Source organism: Perna viridis, chromosome 7, assembly GCF_037379345.1.
Source record: "Perna viridis isolate PV_CMFRI_1.1 ecotype Kerala chromosome 7, ASM3737934v1, whole genome shotgun sequence".
Classification (NCBI taxonomy): domain Eukaryota; kingdom Metazoa; phylum Mollusca; class Bivalvia; order Mytilida; family Mytilidae; genus Perna; species Perna viridis.
The window spans coordinates 5,502,566-5,527,391 of record NC_142451.1 but is presented as its reverse complement, the minus strand read 5'-3'; the positions used below and the strand labels follow the sequence as shown (position 1 = coordinate 5,527,391).

At 30.8% G+C, this 24,826-nt stretch overlaps 1 protein-coding gene across 3 annotated transcripts in view; it reads left to right on the top strand.

Moving 5' to 3' along the window:
- The window catches only part of LOC148611072 (uncharacterized), a 39,036-nt gene that overhangs the window by 11,730 nt on the left and 2,480 nt on the right, over nucleotides 1–24,826 (top strand). For all 3 annotated transcript variants that reach the window (XM_088591179.1, XM_088591177.1, XM_088591178.1), the window contains 11 exons: nucleotides 313–390; nucleotides 1,557–1,575; nucleotides 8,174–8,212; nucleotides 8,941–9,104; nucleotides 9,264–9,380; nucleotides 10,452–10,643; nucleotides 12,099–12,171; nucleotides 16,193–16,255; nucleotides 19,857–20,020; nucleotides 22,993–23,112; nucleotides 23,743–23,928. In XM_088591179.1, coding sequence (XP_088447305.1) covers nucleotides 313–390; nucleotides 1,557–1,575; nucleotides 8,174–8,212; nucleotides 8,941–9,104; nucleotides 9,264–9,380; nucleotides 10,452–10,643; nucleotides 12,099–12,171; nucleotides 16,193–16,255; nucleotides 19,857–20,020; nucleotides 22,993–23,112; nucleotides 23,743–23,928 — 1,215 coding nt within the window. The remainder of the gene's footprint in view (nucleotides 1–312; nucleotides 391–1,556; nucleotides 1,576–8,173; nucleotides 8,213–8,940; nucleotides 9,105–9,263; nucleotides 9,381–10,451; nucleotides 10,644–12,098; nucleotides 12,172–16,192; nucleotides 16,256–19,856; nucleotides 20,021–22,992; nucleotides 23,113–23,742; nucleotides 23,929–24,826) is intronic.

Sequence of the window (24,826 nt, the reverse complement as noted above, 5' to 3'; positions counted from 1 at the left end):
ATTTTTCAAATACAGAAAAGACATATTAGATATACCCTGTAAGTTAATGGCTTGAATCTTCCCTTTTTTAACAGGGAGAGGTTTTATGTTTGCAGTGTCTGTCTCTGACTTTCATATATTTATTTTTTTAAGTTCTGAATGAAAAAGTACCAAAGTATTTAATGTTAGGTATTTATTACACATGTTTTTAACAGATCATCAATTCAATTGATTTTTTAAATAAAATAAAAAATATTTATGATTTTATAGAGTTATTGCCCTTGACATGACTAATCCACATGTTACTAAAAATGAGTATATTTATTTTTACAGCTTGATGGGGATAGAGATTTAGATGAAATTTTCTACAACATCTCTCAGATTTTAGATTTTGCATTTTTTGGAAGAGAGGTGAGTTTATGCTGCATGTTTGATAGGACTTGACCTGTTTTTTTAGTAGAACAAGACTTTTTGATAGTGAATATAAATTTTTCTATAACATCTATCACATAGATTTTACTTTTGTTTGATTTTTGGTTTGTTATAAGTTTATTAGATACTGAAACAGCAGAAGTTTATTTTCACAAATATACTCTGACCATGTATAAACATAAATAATGGTTCCAGTTTTTGTTATTCCCCTTTATTTGATTTTTTTTATTTAAAAAACCCTGATTCAATAAAAAGTATCCATGGATAGAGGATATGAGATATACTATATATGTTGTTGATTAAATTCACACAGGTTGTAAATAATTGATATGAATGCAGTCTACATCTACTGCAAAATGTGCAGATAAAGATCAAGGTGCATATATACATATGTAAATGTTTTGTATTACTGCCAATTAGCAGTGAAGCATAATTATCAAGTTTATATCAGATGCATAGTAATCCTTCATTATATTATTATCAATGACTTGTAATAATGATACTTCTGGTGGTTTGAGGATCAATAGAGGTGTCAAACAATATTGTTAAACCATGTAATTATTAGGGAAACATATAAACACATATTAATTATCTATTTCAAGACAGATCATAGCTGATATTTGGATTTTTTTTAAATATGTATTTTCCACTTCTATTTTTTACCCCACAAGACTTAACCCTAATTGTACCCATTCAGTATAACTTGTTGATCCACCTTTTTGCTATTCTGAAGGGTAGAACGTCTTGAATTATGAATGTAAGTGATTTTTCTTTTTAATTATTTGAATTATGTCACATATATATGATAATTTGTTTTCAAGGATATTTTTATTTCATAGGACTGCTATTAAAAAAAATCTATGTTTGAAGGTGTTTTTTAAAGGACATTGATCTATCATAGGTTGTTTTCTATGCTTAAATCACTTGCTAAAAAGTCTGGAGCATATTTGGTCAGGGAATTTTTGTAGTTCTACTCTGCATAAGTTTTTTTTTAAGATTGATCAATCTGTAGAGTAGAAGCAAAATTGGAATAAATTAGGAACTTCCATAAAATGACTGTGTTGAAATTTTGGGACAAACTATCTGAATACAGACATAAAGATGTTCAAATAATTACTGAATAAGTTTTCCTTATTTAATTTCAGCCAAAACCTCCAGGCGCTGGTAAGTAAACTTATATCCTTTAAGATATGTGATGATCTGTCACATGACCTACAATGATATTTGATTCCCATTAAAAAAAAATCTCACATTGCTCCTCATTTTCTAAAATGTTGGAAAATGAACAGGACATGAGATTCTATGGTTCTACAAGTATTAAGATTGAATGAGGTCCAAAGAATTTTGCAGTGTCATTAAGGCTTATTTGAGTTTTACAATGAGTATTGAAATGTCAAGCTGGCATTGTAAATAAACATATCAACAAGTTAGTTATAGCTTGGAAATATTTATATAAGTGTAAAATACACTTAATCAAACACTCAGTCCAATAGAAAGTTAATCAGATCGATGCTGGTACAGATATCTTTTTATTTACCAGGAATAATTTGGTATTAAGCCAATATTTGGTTCACTAAAAAGCCTTTTTGGATACAAACTATAAAAAGTTTGTAACCAAAAATGTTCTGAATTAGAACTTCAAAATTGTTGCTACAGGAAAACTCAACAGGAAAATTTGATTTCTTGTAATTAAAGGAAACTTTCTAAGTTTATCAAATTCTACATTAAAGCTAAATTGCTATGAATGGAAAAGTGTCACTAAGTTAACAAGTTTTCTTTACCAAAATTTCACTTTGTCAGGATTATTGTAAATAGGAATTGTGCTTCCCTAGTGTAAAATAAATACTGAAGTTTTATGGCAGTTCTTTGCTGAAGTTCAAAAAGTTAGTATCATTATCATATGGAAGCTATTATTTTTTCTATGGGACCTTTTCTGTGCATGGTCATGACTTTGTGCAATGTTTTCTTCAAATGCTTAATTTTGACTACTTGCATTAAGACATGAAAACTTTTATGGTCATGTTATGTGATATACATCTAAGCCTGAAACAACTCGAATACTTAGTATAAAATGAATGGTGTGGAGCACTTACCACAAGTAAATAATATCTAAAAGCCAAGTAGAGATCTACGTAATTTTTGAAATCATGCACAGCACAGTTTTGCTCAACATCACTTGATTGCAAGAAAATAGGACAAAAGGTATAGTGGCTTGAAATGTCTGTACTATTTCTGGAAATCTTTGTTACTAATATGACCAATACAACTTTCATCTCTATCAACCCAGGGGTTTGAATTAAAGAGGTATTATTTAAGCAACATTTAAAATGGGAGGCCATATTGGAACAAAAATTTTCAGAATGTTTATTTTACATTTTTTAATCATTGAGTAATGCCTTTCTATCTTTTTATTTATTTCATCTCATGATTTATATTTAAGAATAACTCAGTTAAGTTTTTCATTTTATAAATAAGTTTTAAAGTGTTTCTAGAAATGTATTTGCTTCAAAACTCTTTTATATGTTGCTAAAATTTTACCTTACTTAAAATGCATGTACATTTGTGACCTTCCTCCAATGCATGAACTTGGATGACCTTTAACATTGCATGTTTGTTTCAGATGAATCATTAGAAGAAATGATTAAACCAGAAACTGCAAAAACAACAGGAGACAATGTAGCAAACCCATCACATACAGAAAAACTGGATGCAGTGGGTAAAAGTGGATAGTACCAGTACTACTGGTTTCCCAAAAGACTTATGTACCAGTAGATCATGGCACAAACTTTAATGATATATTTTCAAACCTGTGATATTGTCCAGATATGATTAGAACTTCTTAAATATTAAGTAGATTTATTGTAGTGCTTATTGGCACAAAAATATTTTTCTTATTGTAAATAAATAGTCATAATAACAAAATGAATAATATTAAAGATTGTTAAAATCAAACATGATTTTAAGAAAAGAAATTTAGGACAAAAATTAAAAAAAAATGTTTATTAATTTCAAGGATTAATATGACAAAAGGAATGAAAATCTACAATTGATGTATTTTGTATTAGTCTCATGCTTTAAATAGTTATCTTTTAGATATATCTGTTATCTACCTTTATTAAAGAGCATGCTTCCAGTCAATAAAAGTAATGTCAGTTTCCATCCTAACACATTCTACATTCTTTATTTCTACAACTGCAAGTCAGCATATCACATTGACTTTTAAGGTCTTTTAATATGTCTCTTACATCTTTTTAGAGAATTCATCAGGTTTTTTTGTAACTAAGGATATCTTTTGTCATTTCCAACTAGGGGCGGTTTTTAATGCTGATGTCAAATGTTATAAACAATTCACATTTCCATTTAACACTTTAGAATTTGAACTTGACTCTATCATTGTTTTCATTTTTTCTCTTTCTGATGTAAATTTTTGAAGCATTTCTGATTTGTAAAATGATTTATTTTCAACATTCTTGTGTATATAACTTAAATTTTTTTCAAAACAAATTTTATGTATTTTGACTTTCAGTGATATTAGATGGTACCTCAACTTATCTTGAATGCAATTGAAAATTGAATAAACTTTTTGACTTTGACATCAGAGAAAAAACAATTGAAATTATTCTTAGAACATTGATACTCCAATCAGCAGTTCAGGAAATAAATGTTTCTTGAAAAATGGAAAGAGATGGTTCTGATCAATAGTATTTTAAAACGAGAATTACATATAGCTTTAGCTATTTTTTTGCTGCCATAATTGTGAAATAGATTGCTTAGATTTATTAAAGTTTCCTGAATTATCTCCCTTGTACCATTTTTGTTTTTTTTTTTGTTTTTTTGTTTTTTTTTTCAGAAAGTGCAGAAACAAATATTATTGAAAAAGTTTAAGATATATAACACTTTAAAAATCTTTTTTGAAAATAAAATGCAGTACATTTATTAGTTTTAAGAATACTTAAATTCAATTGTGATCAAACCTTTTTATATGAGTTTTGTAGGTATAATATATCTACATATTGGCAATAAGTTTCTACCTTATGATGACCTTGAATCCTCTAGCATTTACATCATTTAGGCAGCATCATGTGCCCTTATACTTTGTGTTGTTGTTTTTATATGTCCTTTCATGTGATGGATATTTGAAAGTGTACAGCTGTCTGTACGTCTGTTCTTCTAAGTGTAGTTTGTGAAATCAGAAAGATTTTGATGGAATTTGATAATTTAATAAAGTCTGCCTTAATGTACGGGAACTTCCTATCGTTTTTCATTTTTGTTCCAGAGTAATGAAACTTTGAAAAAACTGTTAGTTTTTATTGGACTATTGATAATAAAGCTTGTGTGTATAAATTGTAAGCAGTCTTTTGCCTTTGAAATAAAGTACATGTATGGTACATGTATATTACTCAGTGCTCAATTGTGCCAACACTTTCTGTATATGGAAGTTTGATTGCTTTCTTAAAAGCTAAAGGATTGTTGTTTAAGATTTGGACACATTTTAATGAGTATGTGGCAATTCCTTCATTCTCAAAACTTATATTTGATATTTTCAGTTGAATCCTTATACTATTTTCTTTTTATCGACCATCTTAACACCAGTTTTTGTTGTATGTTTGTTGTATGTGGTCTGTGATATGTTTTTTTCTGTGATAGTATTATGACTTTAGTAAATTTTATTTTTATATGTATTTTATTTTCATATCCTACCAGTTTTGTATTCTTTGGACTTTTTTATGTATTTTTTTGTAGGGTGTCCCTCTCATATTTTTTTTCTGTAAAGTTGAGTATTAGGGACTAGAATTATTGGATTAAGGGTAAATTTTCTTCAAATGTTTTTAAAAGTAGTTCAATATATTTTTATGAAATATTACATTTGAGAGCTAGAATGTTTCTAGGAACATGTAAAAACATACATCTGTGGTGAAATGTACATATCAGTTTCCTTAAGCTTAAAATGCTTCATGTGTATATACATATATTAATTTTTGCTTCACATAATCATCAAGGGAGACAACTCTAAGCAGATGTAAACAATCTAATCCAATCTACATTGTTCATTTCAATCTATGTTGCAATTTTATATTGTTATTTTATTTCTATCAATGATATACAATATTGTTAATTGGATTCATCTCTTACATTACTTTAATAATAAAATAATATGGAACTTTATTTCTTCTTATATTTAAGTTATTAAAAAAAGTGATAATATATAGGCAATTCAATGGAGAGAAAGGAGAGGTAGCTCAGAGTAATGGAAACATATTTATTTTCACAGATTCTGTCAAGCTAACATATTTTGGCATGTTTTGAAAAATGATGAGTATTTTTTGGTGTTGGCCGATCCAGGGAGGGGGAGGGTTCTGGCCTTGTCAGAAAAGTTTGATTAATTTTGTGCAAAATTTTGGCAAGAATTCAAAAATAGTCTATTGGAACCCCCTTTTATAAATGTCTGTATTAGAATCCCCATTTGATAAATTTCTGGATCTATCCCTGCTTAATATGAAAATACATATATTTGTAGCAGACCAGAGTCCAGTTTCATAAAAAATATCTCAAGTTCAGAATTTCCTCAAGTCCTGTGTTTTAGGAGAGAGAGTATTTGTTAATTTGAAAGGTGGCTTACAACAAACCTTACATAAAAAAACATAATATCAAAGATGACCAGTTGGTTGCATTCTAGATATTTTACTGTCAAAGAACTTTTATTCGTGGGTACCTTACCAATTTTCATGATTTCAGGGAAAATGATTGGCTCATAGATTCTAGAATTTGTGGATTTGACAACTCTATCATACAAAACAAATATAAACCTCCTTTTCGTTAGGAACCAAATTTCTTGGTTAACCAAACCCTTGAAACCACAGTTTGGTACCCCACAAACAATAATACTTTCATAGTATTAAAATTTTTTTAAAATCCAATAAAATGTAATTTTATCACTTTCTGGGTGAATTTTTGTAAATCTTGTTTTATAGTTTATATTTATGGCTTTGATAACGATTTTCTTTTAAGCTGTACATAGTATCATTGGTTAGAAATGGTATTTACCCTGGCAATGCTTCAGGTGGTTTATTAAAAGCTATTTTGTATAGCTACGGTATTCCAGTTACACTGTAAGTCAGTTGTGGTTTTATTTACACAGTCAATGACACAATTTAAATTTTTTGTTGATGATATCAGGCACTAAACTAAGGAAAAGCGTGTCAGTTTGTTACCCTAAATCAGGGAAACAATTTTGTTTGCATGTTATCTTGATTTTTTAAAGTCTACCTCCCCCCCCTCAAAAATGTTCACTGAATCTAATCTTTTAATTCTATTAATGTCACCCCCTTGAATCCTGCATCAGTCTCTGTATTTTTTAGAATGTGTGTGTTGTTCCTTTAATTTTCCTGCAGTTTTAAGGGGAGAAGTATTTTATATGTTTAATATTTCATTCTTTCAAGTGAGTGTTAACATGCACTATCTTCAAGGTCAAGGACTTCCAACATGCCATGCCCCTTCCACTATCAAATATTTCTGTGTTAAAGTATAGAGGAATTGAATTCCAGCCTTATCCAATGCTTGTCATACTATTAATGGTGCAAAAGTTTATGTCTTGCATGTAAAAAAGAAATTCTGTAGTACATTTATTTCGTGGTAGACTGCATGTAATTAAAGATTGAGATATCAACCAAAGACAATAAAATTGTCATTGCTAACATAGGTAAAATTGAAGGTCATCTGCAAGTAATATTGAAGGTCATTTTTAGTTTTTACATAATTTTAGACTTCACAAGGAAGTAAAATATAAATGTTGAATCAAAAGTGAAAATATTTTATATTATATACTCACTATGGAGGTTGTTTAAGACAGTAGAATGGCTGGGGTGATGAGTAAGTACATTTTTAATATAGTTTAGTGTGACTGGTATAATTTGGTGGAAATTAGTGAATCTTGTTATGCATGTCAATTTTCTAACAAATCTGAGATTTTTTAAAATTCCTTCAATTGGATCTCTGCAACAGTACAGGAAATAGGAAGTTTACACAAGATCAAGGTCATTCAATGAAATACATTGAAACCTGGCTAAACCAAACATGATCATAAGCATGAAATATAATTATCTCCTGCTACATAAAAGCATAGTGCATACATTTCACAAAACATTCCAAACATTTGTCCTTTCCCCATAGAACAAATTAGGAAATTTGGCACTTACAAAAATTATCCTTTATATGTTGGTAGATAGAGAATTTAATTTTATTGATACATGTAAAAGTAATGGCGATCCAAACTGGATCCTGGATCCAACACCAATGCTAAGCTTAGAACTCAATTCCTTAGTGATACTGCAATTTTATTCTATGTGAATCTCATGTTTTAAAATCTATTGATTATGTAGAATTGTGTGTCATTTATTTGCACGGGAATTACATCATAGACATCAATACATAATTTACATTTTAGGTAAAATCAGAGGAAACTTTTGATAAAAAAGATACGAATAGAACTTTATTGTATTATGATAAATCCATTTCTTAGAAGGGGGATGGTGTTCTGATATGTGTTTTTATACTCAAAGTAATATAGATTGATAGATTTACTAATTTTGTCTGACATTGTGAGGTGTCATCAGCTCTGCTGCCAAGAGTTACACATTCAGAAAAAAGATCTTAACATGTGTGTGTTTGTGTTAATTTTGGTAAGACAGACCTTAAAAGAAACCCAAAAAACTTAGCCATCCTAAATATTGATTTAAATGTCCTATTCTACTGTCTCTTTCAGAGGAAGCATTGGAGCATACAAAAGTAGTGTTTGTTGTAGGTAAGTCTTTGTTATTGTGCATAAATTAGGATGACAAAAATTTCTATCAAACATAGATTTGAATACTTACGAAAGAATATGATAGAATTTAGTTTATATCTCCTGCTCATTCTAGTTAACTATCTAAACGGGTTCATCAGGTGATCATCATTTAATCACTTCATCAGATGGTGATCATTTAATCAAGAGAGGACCAACTCTACCCCCTGAACATAACCATTTAATATATACAGTAAATAGCACAATGTACATGTATTTTGAAAGTTTTTTTTTCTGGTTTTAAGTGAAGGTGTTACTGGGGTTACTTGTGTTCTCTGACATGAGTTCATGTACTTCTTACCCAAAGATACATTAGAATACGAAATTAAAAAAATAGGACCATGTATCAATTTATCAAGCTTTTTTTATATTGAAAACTGTTAAATCAAACCACTTTTTGACTGAAGACTTTGTTTGGTTTGGGCAGGTTTTTTTTCGGTAAACATAGGTTCAAAGTGCATTTTAATGGATCTTGGGGACTTAATAGGACATCTGAATTAGACAAGTTTCCTGTTTATTGAGACATTTTTTGTGGACAGGTTTCACTGTATAATCAGTGTCAAATACTTTTTTCATTGTTTTATAAAAAAAATTCATCTGAAGACTATGTAAACAACACAAAAGTCTATTTGTATCTTAATTTTATGCTGAGAAAAAAGATATTCACTTCTCCATGCTGTTGTTTCTAGGTGGTCCAGGAAGTGGTAAGGGGACTCAATGTGAGAAAATCGTTGAGAACTATGGCTTCACTCATCTCTCTACTGGTGATCTACTCAGGGCTGAGGTTGCCTCAGGATCACCTCAGGGCAAGAAACTTACTGAAATAATGGAGAAAGGAGAACTTGTACCTCTGGTAAGATGTTTTTATATATATATTTACCTTATCTGTCATTTAATTTTTTTTAATTCTAATTTAGGTAACACCACCATTTATACTGTTATGTTAACTTATCTAATAAATGATTTTCCTAACTTATGCACAACTAATGATTTTATTGATATATAATTGCAGGATACTGTGTTAGACCTACTTAGAAACAATATGTTAGCAAAAGCCTCCACCAGTCGAGGATTCCTTATTGATGGTTACCCAAGGGAGATGGAACAAGGAGTTAAATTTGAAGACAAGGTATTTTTTTGTGATATTGTGAAAGGCCAAAGGAAACTGTTCAATACTAGAGAAGACAATGAAATTGAGTCAGAGCAGACAATAACCTTACCAACAGCCAAAGGCAGTCTCTAAGCCTTATATAAATAATGAGAAAAATTCCACATCCAGAGTCTGCTATATACTTGCCCTTGACCAATGTACTTGTTCAGTGAAATTGGCATATATTTATAAAATAAAGTCTAATTATCAAAACTGAAAAAATGTGTTGTTCCCTCAGTAGGATTCAAAACCTTTCTCTGCTCTGACATTTTTCTGTTGTTCCCTCAATAGGATTTAAACCCTGTCCTCTGCTCTGATGTCTTTTGTTGTTCCCTCAATAGGATTTAAACCCCTCCTCTGCTCTGATGTCTTTTGTTGTTCCCTCAATAGGATTTAAACCCCTCCTCTGCTCTGATGTCTTTTGTTGTTCCCTCAATAGAATTTAAACCCTGTCCTCTGCTCTGATGTCTTTTGTTGTTCCCTCAATAGGATTTAAACCCCTCCTCTGCTCTGATGTCTTTTGTTGTTCCCTCAATAGGATTTAAACCCCATCTTCTGCTCTGATGTCTTTTGTTGTTCCCTCAGTAGGATTCAAATCCTTTCTCTGATCTGATGTCTTTTGTTGTTCCCTCAATAGGATTTAAACCCCATCTTCTGCTCTGATGTCTTTTGTTGTTCCCTCAGTAGGATTCAAATCCTTTCTCTGATCTGATAACTTTTGTTCTTCCTTCAGTAGAATTCAACCCCTTTATTGCACTGATGTCTCTGGCAAGAGCACCTTCACTACATCAAAAACTCTGGACTACTATATTTCATTACGGAAATCTAATGATACATTAGTAAATCTAAAGCATGAATGTTAGCCACAGACAAAGAGTTGATACCTTATGATAAGGTATAGGGATATTTTTATCTGGGACAAGTGCCTGTGATGTTTGCTGATGAAATCACTGGTGATATATATTTCAGTGAAATTGAATAACCTTAGAAATATCTTTACAGTGATTCTGCAAATCACCACATTATGAGAAGATAATTTCTTTTTTCAAGGTAAAAGCCTGTGATTTTGTCCTTACCTTTGATGTCTCAGATGAAACAATGACAAAGAGACTTCTGGGTAGAGCTCAGACCAGTGGACGGGTTGATGACAATGAGGAGACCATCAAAAAGAGACTGAAGACATTCCATGACATTACTAAACCAGTTATAGATTACTACAACAAACAGAACAAAGTTGAGAAGGTATATATTTACAGTACAGTGAATGAATGATTGACCATAGGGCATTAACTTTTTTGGTTTTCATAGTTTCGTCAAACCATGAAATCTGAAATGTATAAAGTCTATCTTTTACATTCACAATTAACGCAGTTGTGTTTGACCAGTAAGTTTCAAATCCAAAGGTCATTTGAAATTTGGAAAAATTACAAAAATTGATTTCCTCAAAAAGTACCTTCACCGTACACTGCTACAACTAAATATGTACATAGCAAAAGCTGTGCACATTAACCCTAAACAAACATTCATCATACTTCATGTATCAATAACCCTAAACAAACATTCATCATACTTCATGTATCAATAACCCTAAACATTCATCATACTTCATGTGTCAATAACCCTAAACAACCATTCATCATACTTCATGTATTAATAACCCTAAACAAACATTCATCATACTTCATGTGTCAATATTCCTAAGCAAACATTCATCATACTTCATGTGTCAATAACCCTAAACAAACATTCATCATACTTCATGTATCAATAACCCTAAACAAACATTCATCATAGTTCATGTGTCAATATTCCTAAGCAAACATTCATCATACTTCATGTGTCAATAACCCTAAACAAACATTCATCATACTTCATGTGTCAATATTCCTAAGCAAACATTCATCATACTTCATGTGTCAATAACCCTAAACAAACATTCATCATACTTCATGTGTCAATCCTTAAAGTCTCTTCTAAGCAGTTTCTACTGAAGAATGCATATTGAACTTGGGTAGTCCCATGTAAATTGTTTGTCAAAAGGGGTTTAATTTAAACAGGGTTTACTGCACTGTATATTGATAATACTGTTCATACAGCTTCACGTTGCATACAAACTGATGTAACTACCAACATATCAACCCTTGGGTATATGTTTCAAGGGGTCAAAATATCATATTGGAAAACTTTTAAATGTGGTTGATTCAGACATGCTTTTAAGTTAAGACAGATTTTCCAGAATTTTCTGAGATGTTATTTTATCCTTCAATCATCATCATCAAATACAAATACAATGTGCCCAAAATAGTTGTGCTGTATGAACTGTGCATGAACATTTTCGTCTGTATATTTTAAGTCATGCCCATATTTATCCGTGATTACTTTGAAGAGTCCCCAGGAGGTCTAATGTAACACTATGTGAAACATGAAATCAACTCTGTGGGGCACAATAGGGAGAAATTAGACACATTTCTACTTCTCTTTGAAAAAAAAATCTTATCACCTTTTTATTGCAAGATAAAACAATATGAAAAATATGTGTACTTGGTGGTGGATGTTGAAATAATGCTTGGCATAGCCTTACTTTATTCCGTCCCCAAGTCTTTTACACATACAGGTATATATAAATTCCAATAAATTTTCATTCATTTGACTTGATATATGTAATCAATCTTTCATGTTTTCTTGTTTTGTTTTCAGATAATGGCAGAGAAGTCAGTAGATGAAGTATTTGCAGATGTACAGAAAGCCTTCAAAGCCAGAGACATAGAAAGTAAATAGAGTTAACTCCCTTTTTTTGATGTAGAAAACATCTTATCAGATGATTTCAATTGTAAAAGCTTTCCAATTTAATACAAATACCTATCTTTGAAGCTGTAGTAGATTAAAGAATAGATTATATATTTATTCTGTTATTTAATTTTTCTGCTTAGTTAAATATGCTTAAGCTTAAAGGATTAATTTTCAATCAAAATGATAAAGTTTAGGTACATTAGGAAAGCTGTCGTAGGGAAAAGATTAACATACAGTTCATTCTGGTACAACTTTATAAGTACAGAAATTTATCTTATATCAGATATTGTTTGTTTCCTCTAATCCTAAATGACTCAGTAAAATGTTTTTTTTTTTGCCAAAACAAATCAATATTTTATTTATTTATTTGCATTTTTCTGGCTTGCGCCTGATGTAAACATCATCGCCATTCTACCTTCCCCCTCTTCTTTGTAGGGTGTGAATTGGGAAACATGGATAGTTTTAAACAAAGGAAAATGGTGTGACGTGCTTTCTTGTAAAGAAGTCACCACTTCTCCTTGTCATTGATCTTTTAATGTTCCATGTGTACTTTTTCCAAACAAAACTTGTTCATCGACCATATTTGTAATAAGCATCATATTGGTAGCAAGGGATTCACCTGTATTTATAATGATGAGTTATATGGCTTGTAAATTTTGTTTTCGATTTTGATGGTTTTTTTTATGATGAATTTCTATTGTTGAAAGCATTCAAAACCTATTTATTTTGCAGATTCTAAGTACATCAATAAATGCATAGCTCTCAAAATTTTCTATTTAATGTTATTAACAAACTTTTTTATAGTTCAGGAATAGTAAAGCGTCGTATCTCTATCATTGTACAAGTGGTTTTTTTTGTTTGTTGATGAGAATGCTGTCAGTACTCTGTAAACAACCATGTCCTATGCTTTTGAGTCAGAGTTAGGATCCCATTCTTGTGAATTCACAGATACAGAGCACTAAAGATGGATTCAACAACAGTAAAATACTCTTTTTACAGCAGCCCTCTAGAATTTTTTTATAACACAAATTACCAGTTGTATAGTGCTTTCTATTTAGACTTTGTGTTATAATGTTATTGGCAACATGAGCCCCCCTCCCTTCCCTCTAAAAAAAAGAAAGAGATTTTGTACCCAGAAAACAGTAGTCTTTCCAAGTCTGATTAGACAGATCTTGATGTCTATATTCTTTACATTAATATTTGTTTGATTGAATGTTTATGATAAAACTTTTTTGTGACTGTTTTTCCTTTGATCAGATTCATTAATTCCCCAGATAGAAAAAAAAAAAGTTTGCATGATAAAGAAATCAGATGGCATGCATAGGTTGTTAAGATGAGAATAGAGGAAGATGTTTGTCAGTGTAACCCTGCCTTCCCTTTCACTTAGAATGTTACGATCTTGATAATTATGTAAAAACAATTTTGTAAACCTGCCAAGTTATGCAGCTTCCTGTAAAAATGTCATCAATTGATGTAATCAGAAGCCTAGCAACACCAGATTAGCTCAGCTATTTTGATCTGTAGTGTAAACTTAGTAATGACATAAAACACATCTTAGTTTTTAGGATTAAAGACAAAATTATGAATTCATGTCATATCTATGAATGAGGAAAATTTGAGAATTTTATTGTTATTGGTGGATGTATTAAATCAGCTTAATTGACATTTAATACAATAAAACCTGTCTAAAACAAACCATTTTTGGAATGAGGGATGTGTTAAGTTTAGGCATGTTCAAAATGTATTGAAATTGATATGAAGGGATTTAATTTGGGATCTGCCTGTAGGTGTGTCCAACATATGATTTTGACATGTTTCAGAGTGACTGAAAATATTAAACTAAAAAATATACACTGTAACTTTTCTTAATCTTCTATGGTACATGTCAGCTAAGGGGGATAACTCAAACTTTTAAACACTTACTGTCAAAACTTAATATCCACTTAAAATTCCTAATGGTTTTAATCTCCATTGGTTGAGACATAACAGATCAATGATTACTTTAATATATAAATCCCTCTTTCCTTGACAGGAAGACAATAAATCGGTCAAATGTTTGATGATTTTTATGTTTATACTACAAATGCTTCATCAGGCATGTATATGCATGTTTGTACAAATTAGTCATGTATTTTAGCTTCAGTTACTCCAGAAAAACGCCCTAAAGTAAAGTTTGTTTTAGCAAGTGAGTTGCCTGTCTGACTAGATTTTTGCACTGTGTGGCTTCTTTAAATACCTTATTTGAACTTGGTAACAAATTATAATCTTGATCTCTCTCATTTTCACTTAATTTACTAACTTAATTTTTTCATTATGGCAGAGTTAGAAATAGAAGCCTGCCTGCCAGCCCGAGACTGCCTATTTTTTGGCAGGGCTGGCTAATTTGAGCAAAAATCTATAGCCATATAGTAAATATGTCGAAAAATTGTATTCAGGACTGGCTAGAATTTTAGTGATTATGGTCCCTAATGAATGTATTACCACATGATTTTGTTTTAGTGTTGACAAGTAGCTTTTTATCCTAATTTTGTCTCCAATGTCCTGTCTTCTCCATTTTTAATGGAAGTTTTTCAAAATTTTATTCTATACAATTTTGTCGAAACACAATATTGCCCCTTTTATTGATGCAAAATTAGCCATTTACTTTTTGAACAAAATATGTTTTATTTTTATTATGCTATTTATTTTTCATGGTTTACCTGATGCCACTTTCTTAAAAACTGATAGTTGTCACCTTTTCCAAATTAAGCCTATAGATATTGCTTTGCAAAGTTATGCATTTTCATAACAATCACATTTACTGAATATTGCACTGAATTACAATTACAACTATTGTGATTTTTTTAGGGGTAGGGCTCAATTCACAGCCTCTAACAACAGAAGAATGGATCCATAGTGCTTCATTTCATCTGGTTTCTATAGAATAATAATGTCTCTCATCACTCCCTCGATGTCAACCCCATATACTGACCACTTCTGGTTTTAAGTCAATTTGAAACCAAAATTGCAAAAAATCCTCATTTTTTCTTATGTGACCCCTATCGGGACCCCTGACCTTCCACTTACAACTGTAATGAACAATTTTTGGCTTAAATTACCATCAGAAGGAACAAGCTTTGGAAAACTTGCAATTTGGACACTATTTTACCCCAGGTGAGCACCACATCTGGTGAAAAATGACCAAAAATGACCATTTTCAGGCAACACACACATTTTCCCATGCATGCCCAGCCACCCTCCCTCCCATCACCTTCTTAGATTAGATTAGATTAGATTAGATCTTAATTATTTCTTCAAGTAAATTACTGTGCATGAAAAGGAAGAAATTTGTAATTAATTCTGACTGTTCTTCTATTCCACTGCCTGAAGGCCTAGTAATTGTAAGTCATTGTCACTTACAGATAATTGAGATATACTCTCACTTTAATAGATAGCTTTTCCAAGAAATTAAGCTGTTAAAATGAGAAGTGTTCAAAATCAATTGATCTCATGGCAACATTTTGATGGATAATATTCTATTGTTTTAAGGAATAATGCCAAACATTTTTTCTTAGTTCATGTACCTTGAATTAATCCTTATTGTTTGGTGTGTTTTATAATGGATGCATCATGGTAAAAGTCACATAATTGCTCCATTTCTCTGACAACAAACTAAATATTATTACTTTGTAGTAACACAATTGTTTTTGTTTGAGTGGTTTCCATAGAAACCCAAAATATTATTACACTGAAAAAAAAATGCATGCTTGTCAGATTTTAGAGACTAGACTATTCTATTTTCATTAGAGGGGTGTTAAGGTTTTTGCCAACAACATTTTTCCATAGGTTAGTGTTACAGGGTGAAGGTCACCAACTCCTCCCTCCCTCCTAGTCTGAATAGATCGATCATTAGGCTACAACCATGGGATGCACAGGTGTGTATTGATCTTTAATGGTCTAAATATTGATCTCCAATCAGCTGATTTATTGGAATTTATAAATTCTATTTTTATCTTAAACAGATTCCAAACAGAAGGATAAGACAGAGCCTGGATTGAAGGATGCTAAAGTGCTATTTATTATTGGTAAGTTCATGTTGTGTATTCCTTTAGTAAACATTCAGTTAAATTCAGCGTGGTCATCAAGCATGTATAATTCTTGGATTTATACATGTAATACATTTTCACAATGAATATTGATAAAATCAATATATTGTACATGTATCTTAACAAACTTTATCCTTAGGGATTTATAACCACAAAGGAATATCAAAATCGATTACATTGATGGTTTTTATGCATGGATGTTCATTAAAAAGGGGAGTAATGTAGTCAATTTAATGTCAATAGATAGATGTCTATTTGTTATTACACTCATTTCTTGCAATATGGAAAAAAGAAATGTTTTCTTCAACATTTGTTAAATGTGAAAAAAGTATGTTACTTAAGGTTTTCTTTCAATCTCCTAATGTTTGATAACATTTTAATTTGAGTAATGAAGATTATTAAAGTAGATATGATATTGTCCTTCATAATATTAGTTAATGTAACTCAATAGGAATGTTAACTTAACATTTCCAGTTATCATGATGCAATGTATGTTTACATGAATGAAGTAACAAATGATAAACAAAATAATATTTTTGGACTTTAACTCAAAAACTCATGCAGCAATTTCAATTTTTGAAAATTTATGATTTTGCTATTTAGTGTAATGGGAATTTATTCATATAAAGGGGGAGATTTGCAATTTTTAGACTATAATTCAGTAATGGCTGAAACTGTTTTCATGAATTTTGAATGAATTTGTTTTTTTTTAATTGATGAAAGTTATAAATTTCTAATTTTTCACTTTTGAGTTTTGGGAAGGGGAAGATTTCCCATTCTTGAAAATGCTTCAAGCAGTTTTCTTGAAACTCTGTAGAATAGTTTATTTCTAAATGTGTAAGCTCCCTTTATTTATTTTGCATTTTGCATTTTTTAATTATGGGACTTAATTCGCACAAATATAGGGCAGTTTCCTTTTTTTTGGACTTTAACTAAAAGCAATTCATCCACCAAATGCCATGACATTGTGCATTATTTATTTCTTCTGAAATAGGCTTTTGATTAGTTTTATCATACTGTACAGATACAGAAACAAATTTCTAGGGTCTATAGAAAGCACTTTGTCTATCTGTCTGTTTGTCTGTTCATGTTATCTTTTAAAAGTCTTGTTACATTCAGTAAAGTTATTTGACTGCTTCCATTTCGGGTAAAATATTATCCTGTGTCAAACATTTATTCTCAGTCAAAATTCAGTGCTGTATCAAACTTGAATTTTGTGTCCATATTTGTTCCATTTTTTCAAGGTTCAACCTTTACGGGCATATTATTATTAACATATATGACCAGTATTGCCCTTATTCTAACTCCCTTGATAATTTGATAACATTTTTTTTTCTCTTTGTAACATTTTTTCAGTAATCTCTTCAGTCTATTGCACTAAAATAAAGTATATATCTGTCATGAGAGGACATTATTTACTTCTTTAAAGTTGTAAACCTAGGCATTTGAATTATTCATATGTACCATATCTATGTTTGAAAAAATAAGAATTTATCCATCTCTGCATATGGACTTTTTCTGAATGGCTCTCAGTTCAATTGAATTCCTAAGACTAACCAATCAAATTAAAGTGTCACATCACACTGAAAAGGAAAATCAACAATCCAAAGTTTGAAAGTTTTTTTTTTCTATGAATGAAGATTTTACATGGTAAAGGATTTTGTGGCATATCAATATAGCATCCCTTTTTTGATGAGTTTTATGTGGAGTTGTATTACTGTGTTTATAACATAAGTATTAGTTACTGAATGCTCTATAGAACACTTGCACTCCTGGAGTACTAAATGGAGTTATGCAAGGTTAAATAAGTTTATATATGATGGAGATTTTCCCTACATTTTTTATGCAACCTTCTGGCATTTTATTAAAGGGTCTACATTTATATAAAAATGATTAAGTCATGAAATTATCTGGATTAATTATTTATCTCAACAGATATCCTCATATTTTGTTGGTCTGGCCTTAAAACTTGAGATATCCATGGGAGGGGAGGTAATCCAAAATTTAGATATAGGTCTCACTAACCTCTTCTAATGTTTCCATTACTTTACATGTTAAAAAAGTAATTTTCAAAGTCTCACTGCGAATTCCCAGGACAAATGACATCTTAAAGTTGCATACCGTTGTGAAGCTTGGAAAGTTAGGCTTCCAAAATCATTATGGTAATGGTACGATGATAGTAGAAATTCTTCACAAAATTTACTTGAATAAATAATACTGAAAATCCACAAAATTTTTACCTGTTCTTCTAACTGACAGCATGGAGGCAAATTACTCACACATGTAAACAATATTCATACACTTTTGTAGTTAATTACATATATGATTTTAAAGTACACATACTTAGCTTTATTTTGACTACTTTTAATCATAATATACACAAATAATGCACTTACAATGCATATGTCTAGGTTCAGTGTGTTTTTGGTACTACATAGGGGGGTAGCCATTTGACCCGGAAGTGGTTAGTGAGGCCTTAAAAACATTTTATGAGTTTTTTATGTTTTTTCTTTTTTTACATTTTATGAAAGCTTGTGGTATTGTGAGTCTAATAAGACCAAAACTATCAAAATCAGACATAGGACTACAAAGAAATGGTCATTTTTATATCATGCCCCTCAGTGATATTTCCCCTAAATTACTAAAAAATTACAATTTTAACTAACTTGTCACACCAAATTGATACCTATGATAATTCAAGAAGTTGTAATAGTAAATATCATTTATCATTATGAAAAAAGAACAGATTTCAACAATTTATATTATACCTATTTCATTATTGTGTGATTCTAAGTCTGTGCTGTGTGACTATTTGAGTACTTTGAATATCCCAAGCAGTGACGTTGTGTATTTCATGGATGACGTCAAGTTATGAGTCACTGTTACTGATAAAAATCTTGTTGCTATGTTGTTTTTTAAAATACCTTGCACAATGCACCTCTTAAAATATAGCCAGATTACCAATATCACTATACTGATTTGATGGGAAAATGGAAATAGTGACCAGGAAAGGCAATTTATGGTCTCACTAACCACTTCTAACATTTCCATTACTTTACATGTTAAAAAAGTAATTTTCAAAGTCTCACTGTGAATTCCCAGGACAAATGACATCTTAAAGTTGCATACCGTTGCGAAGCTTGGAAAGTTAGGCTTCCAAAATCATTATGCTAATGGTACGATGATAGTAGAAATTCTTCACAAAATTTACTTGAATAAATAATACTGAAAATCCACAAAATTTTTATCTGTTCTGCTAACTGACAGCATGGAGGCAAATTACTCACACATGTAAACAATATTCATACACTTTTGTAAATAATTACATATATGATTTTAAAGTACACATTCTTAGCTTTATTTTGACTACTTTTAATCATTATACATACAAATAATGCACTTACAATGCATATGTCTAGGTTCAGTGTGTTTTTGGTACTACATAGGGGGTAGCCATTTGACCCGAAAGTGGTTAGTGAGACCTATAGATTGAATGAGTTATAAATCAGTTGTTTTGTTGTTGTCAACAAAATAAAAAAATGAATAAAGTTTATCTGTAATTTGAAATTTGACTTTACAGGAGGGCCAGGGAGTGGTAAGGGTACACAATGTGCCAAGATCGTGGAAAAGTATGGGTTTGGTCATTTGTCATCTGGAGATTTACTGAGAGCAGAGGTACAGTCAGGATCAGACAGGGGCAAGCGACTCAATGAAATCATGGAGAAAGGTGAACTGGTTCCTTTGGTAAGTAGCATTTGTACCAGTAAAAGTCATCCAATATATTGTATAACACACAACAAAGCTACTGGTATAGATGATAAATGCCAGAGTTGTTTCTGTATAGCTTAATTAAAAGTAAAAGAATTCTAGTAACCTCTTTCAGGGTAAGGAATAGATAAAATTTCAATTATGGTTAAAAAAATGCATAGTGTTCTGAATTATCTTGAACAACTTGTACCTGATAGTCTTGTACAGTGCAAGTTCAGTTCATTTTTTTGAAGTAAAAGAATAATGGTGGAGAAGTGGTGGAAGCATCAGCGTTCGGAGACGTTCCACTAAAAGAGATTTGAACTCTGCAAGCATAATTGCAGGTTTTTTCAGATTTTTCCTGATTTCAAAACCTATGCAATCCTCCAACTGTTTGATGGTTGTTAAGCAAATTAAAATTTCTGGAAGTTCTTAGTTCCATTTAAAAGAGTTGTATATGTCTGTCTTTGCCCCATTTTTTTTTTTTCGCCCATCTAAGACAGGATGTATTATGGTATACTGTTGTCCGTCCGTCCATGGTCAACACTTCTGGCAATAACTCAAAAACACTTTCACCAACTTTAATGAAACTTTGGTGAATTGTTCATATCTATTGACATAAGCTCCATTTCGATTTCTATAAATTTCAGATTTATCGTATCTGTGTTAGGATTTTTTATACTTAAAAAAAGTGGGATTTTCAAGTTTTCGCACAATTACTCAAAAACACTGTCACAAACTTTTATGAAACTTTGGTGAATTGTTCATATATATTGAATTAAGCTCCCTTCCAATATGTATAAATGTCAAGTTTTGCGTTTCCGTATTATGAAGTTTTACTCTTTTAAAAAAGATGGAAATGGCCAGGGAAATTTATTTGTTGAAAAATCGTTTGAAAAAGGACCATTTGTTATGATGATCGATTAATAAATATAAAAGGTACTTGGTAACCTTGTCTGAAAATTGTGTTTTGAATAAGATAGAAATTTATGTGTAAAAAATCAAGACAACAAACTTAGTTGAACTTGAGGTAACCTTGATAGTGCCAATTTTTTGTGCATTTTTTATTTGCTTTTTTTTTGGCGGGGAAGGTGGTGGGGTATTTGACAGGGCTCACATTTCTAGTTGGTCACATAAATTCATTAAAATCATAAGGACAAGTTAAAAGGGCAATGGGTGTATCATGCACTTAAAGTGCAGCTCTTTATTAAAAGATAATAGAACAGTAGTGGATCTAGAAAATTCAAGACTATCCTAAGAAGCAGCCCTCTCCCTTTGATTTTCTGTATAATCATGTGTAAGGGGGTAGGGGCCAAACCCTCTATGGTCCCTTGGATCTAATAATGTATAATAGAGGTCTGAAGTTTTGAACAGATGAGTTATTTATGACATACCAACCGTCAACAGGTATATTTTCATTGGCAGCACAATTTAAAGTACTTTCATAGGACATATAAGTTGGTGCATCAATTAAATAAGTCTTTCATATATGACCTATAATAAGTTCTTCATTTCATGTGACATCTTCAAAATTTGGCATTTAATACTATAAATATTTAGTATATATTTATTTTATTGCCTGTATACCTATTACACCCTTCATTTCATTCATTATAAAGCTAAGACAATGTAGCTTCAAGGACATAATTGACTGTCTTTGTGAATATAATCCACAAAAATCCCCAAAAATATTTTGTGATGCAGTGTTAATCAATTATATGCACGATATGAGTGATGCTGACAATCATACTTGGTGTAATTGCCATTTTCGTGCTGAGAATATATATACTCAATACTTTGCAGTAATATGTGGTATTTGTAATATATGATCCTGACCGACTAAGGGATTTCTTTACGTCCTTGGCTATTATTTGTCCATGAAAATCATTTATGTACTTGAGTGAGCAAAACATTTTTTATATAGTTATCACTGTAGCAACTTTTTTTTTTTTTAAATATGGATGAAATACGAGACATGTACTGAAACTAACAACTTTATACACATGATTTTGAATTTGCTCAAATCCAGCAAACATCATAATCCATGCCAACTTTATCTAAAAGCTTTCTTGGTCCTTCCATCATGGACCACCAATGAAGAACATATCCGACCAAAAGGATATTTTGTTTTATAACAAAATATGTATGTTTGCATGAATCTTGGATGTATTCTTTTAATGTAAGTGTAATACAGAATTTTTGTCAGTAAGTAATCTTCAAATGTCTTCAGCATTTGATGGGTTACTAGATAACCATCCAATATAGGGCCATGATATAACTCAGATAATTTGACATGTTATCATCACAGAGAAAATATGCCTATTTGTTATATATTAATATTGATACAAGTAATATTATTACATCATAGGAATTAAGTCATGGTTGAAAATATCAAACATGAAATATTCTCTGCTGAGGTTGTCATAACATGGTTTTTCAATGTTGTAAACAATACATTTTTATTAATTTATTTCATGTGATATGATATACTTGTGCATTTTTTGTCCCAGTCTCTGTGAGCAACCTGCTTATATAACCAGAAATATTTTTGGGAGCTTCAGTGTCATGTGATTTCAAAGTGAATTAATTGAGAATGCATCAGAACAAAAATTTCTAAACATAAATAGAACTTAAATTATATCAGTGCTGATCTTTTTGGAACAGGTATCTTTTTGTAAAAAAAGAAATAAATATTCCAAATTTTTTTAATAAAAATACAAATAGTTATTCTATATTTTCCCAATCAATTTACAAGGTAGTTTAATAAAAAAAAATTTGATTTCAGTTGCTGCTGAAATATGAATAAAACTTTTGCACTTGTGTGAAAAAAAAAATCTTATCAGACATAAAATCCCAGACCCCACCTCAGGATTCAAATGGTAGGTATCTTAGGACAATTCCCTGGTTACACATGCCCCAAAAAATCATGTGTTAAGTTTAATGGGGAATAACTCTTGTTTTTTTTCTAGGATGAAGTTCTCGCCTTACTCAGAGATGCTATGCAGAAGAAATTGTCAGAGGGTGTAAAATGTTTCTTAATTGATGGTTACCCTAGAGAGTTAGAACAAGGAGAAAGATTTGAGAAGGAGGTTAGTGTCTTTTGATACATTAACATTAAAGTAACTTGGGTACAAATTAGTAAAGAAGGACAGTGACAAAAATATAGAAACCAAGTAACAAATCAGCACAAAAAAAGAACATCACAATGCATTGCATCTTTTCTACTACAGTGTGGAGAATACCAACAAATCCAGATATTTCCAAATGTGACTGTGACCTTTCCTGTAATGATATTGAAAATAATATTTCAAATATTTTTCTGAAAACATATAACTCCAGTGACAGATGTTGAATCAAGTGTTCATATGAATGTACTTTAATAAAGGATACACGCAGCTGAGGTTAATAGCATTACATTATCTCCTGAACAGCTGATTTTGCAAGGGATAAAAAGCAGCGATAATTACTATAATAGGCATTGGTATTTGATGAAAAATACAAAAGCTAAAAAGGAGGTAAAATTCCTCTTAAGTAATTAGGATTGTCCTGTTGTTCAGTTTTTCAATATGTCACTAACAAAATACCTGACAGTGTTTGGCCTTATGACCAACCAAATAAATCTAAAGTGAAAATTAGAAAACTTCCCTTTCATAACACCATTTTTCTCTTCTTGCCAGTCTATTGGAACTTTGTGTTATCTACTTCTGTTTTTTCTATAGGTTACAGGGTGTGCAGGTGTACTATATTTTGAAGTTGCCGATGAGACAATGACAGCCAGATTATTAGAACGTGGCAAAACCAGTGGTCGTGTAGATGACAACGAAGAGACAATTAAAAAACGATTAGATACCTTCCACAACCAAACAAAGCCAGTCATTGATCATTATAAAGACAAAGTTTGTATTGTAAGTTGAAAAAGAAATTGGTGTAATCAGGGGTTCATATCTGTGGTAGTCAAGTTGTTTTTGGCCCTCAATTTCTTACCTTGGACCTGTGAAATTTCAGTTACATAGTTGCCAGACCTTCAACCTGTTAGTTGACCCTTTGTTGTGGAATTTAGATTTCATTAAGTAGACCATTGATTTGAAATTCAGGAATGTCCTGGATCTTTCTCTGTTGGAAGTAAACTTAAACCCCTGCTTATACTTTTTTATTGTAGAGTACTTTTTAATATTCCATTCCACCTCAAAATAAAACATTATGTGTTATATGGATTGATAATGATATAAAATTCATTGACATGTTGTTTAAGATATGCTTTAATTCTCCTATGAATTAGCAATTATCAATTTAGAAAACAACGAATAACCGATCAATTTATGCAAGAGCAACATTCCCAAATCCAAAATTCAAATAAACTAACATTTTATCGAAATGTACACATTGGATACAAGCGAGCAAGCTTTGTTGATATTTTACAAAAAAGATCAGAAAGATCCTCTCTTTGTAATATTAGAATCAGTAGCCATAATTTGGAAATAGAAAAAGGCTGTCATCTATTAATTCCTGCAAATGAGAGATTATGTAAAGTTTGCAACTCTGGGGAGGTTGAAGATGAATTACATTTTTTGCTAAAATGTGAAAAATACTCTAGAGTTAGAAGTCAATTTATATCCAAATTATCAAATATCTTCAAAAAAGATATTGATTCAATTAATTACTACACACTGAAACAATGTATACTCAGTGATTCGTATACTATACTAAAGATTATCACTAATTTTTTAGATATTATTTTTTCTATCAGTAAAATTTTATTTCATAACAAATATCTCTTCTCATAACATTTGATTAATATTCTAT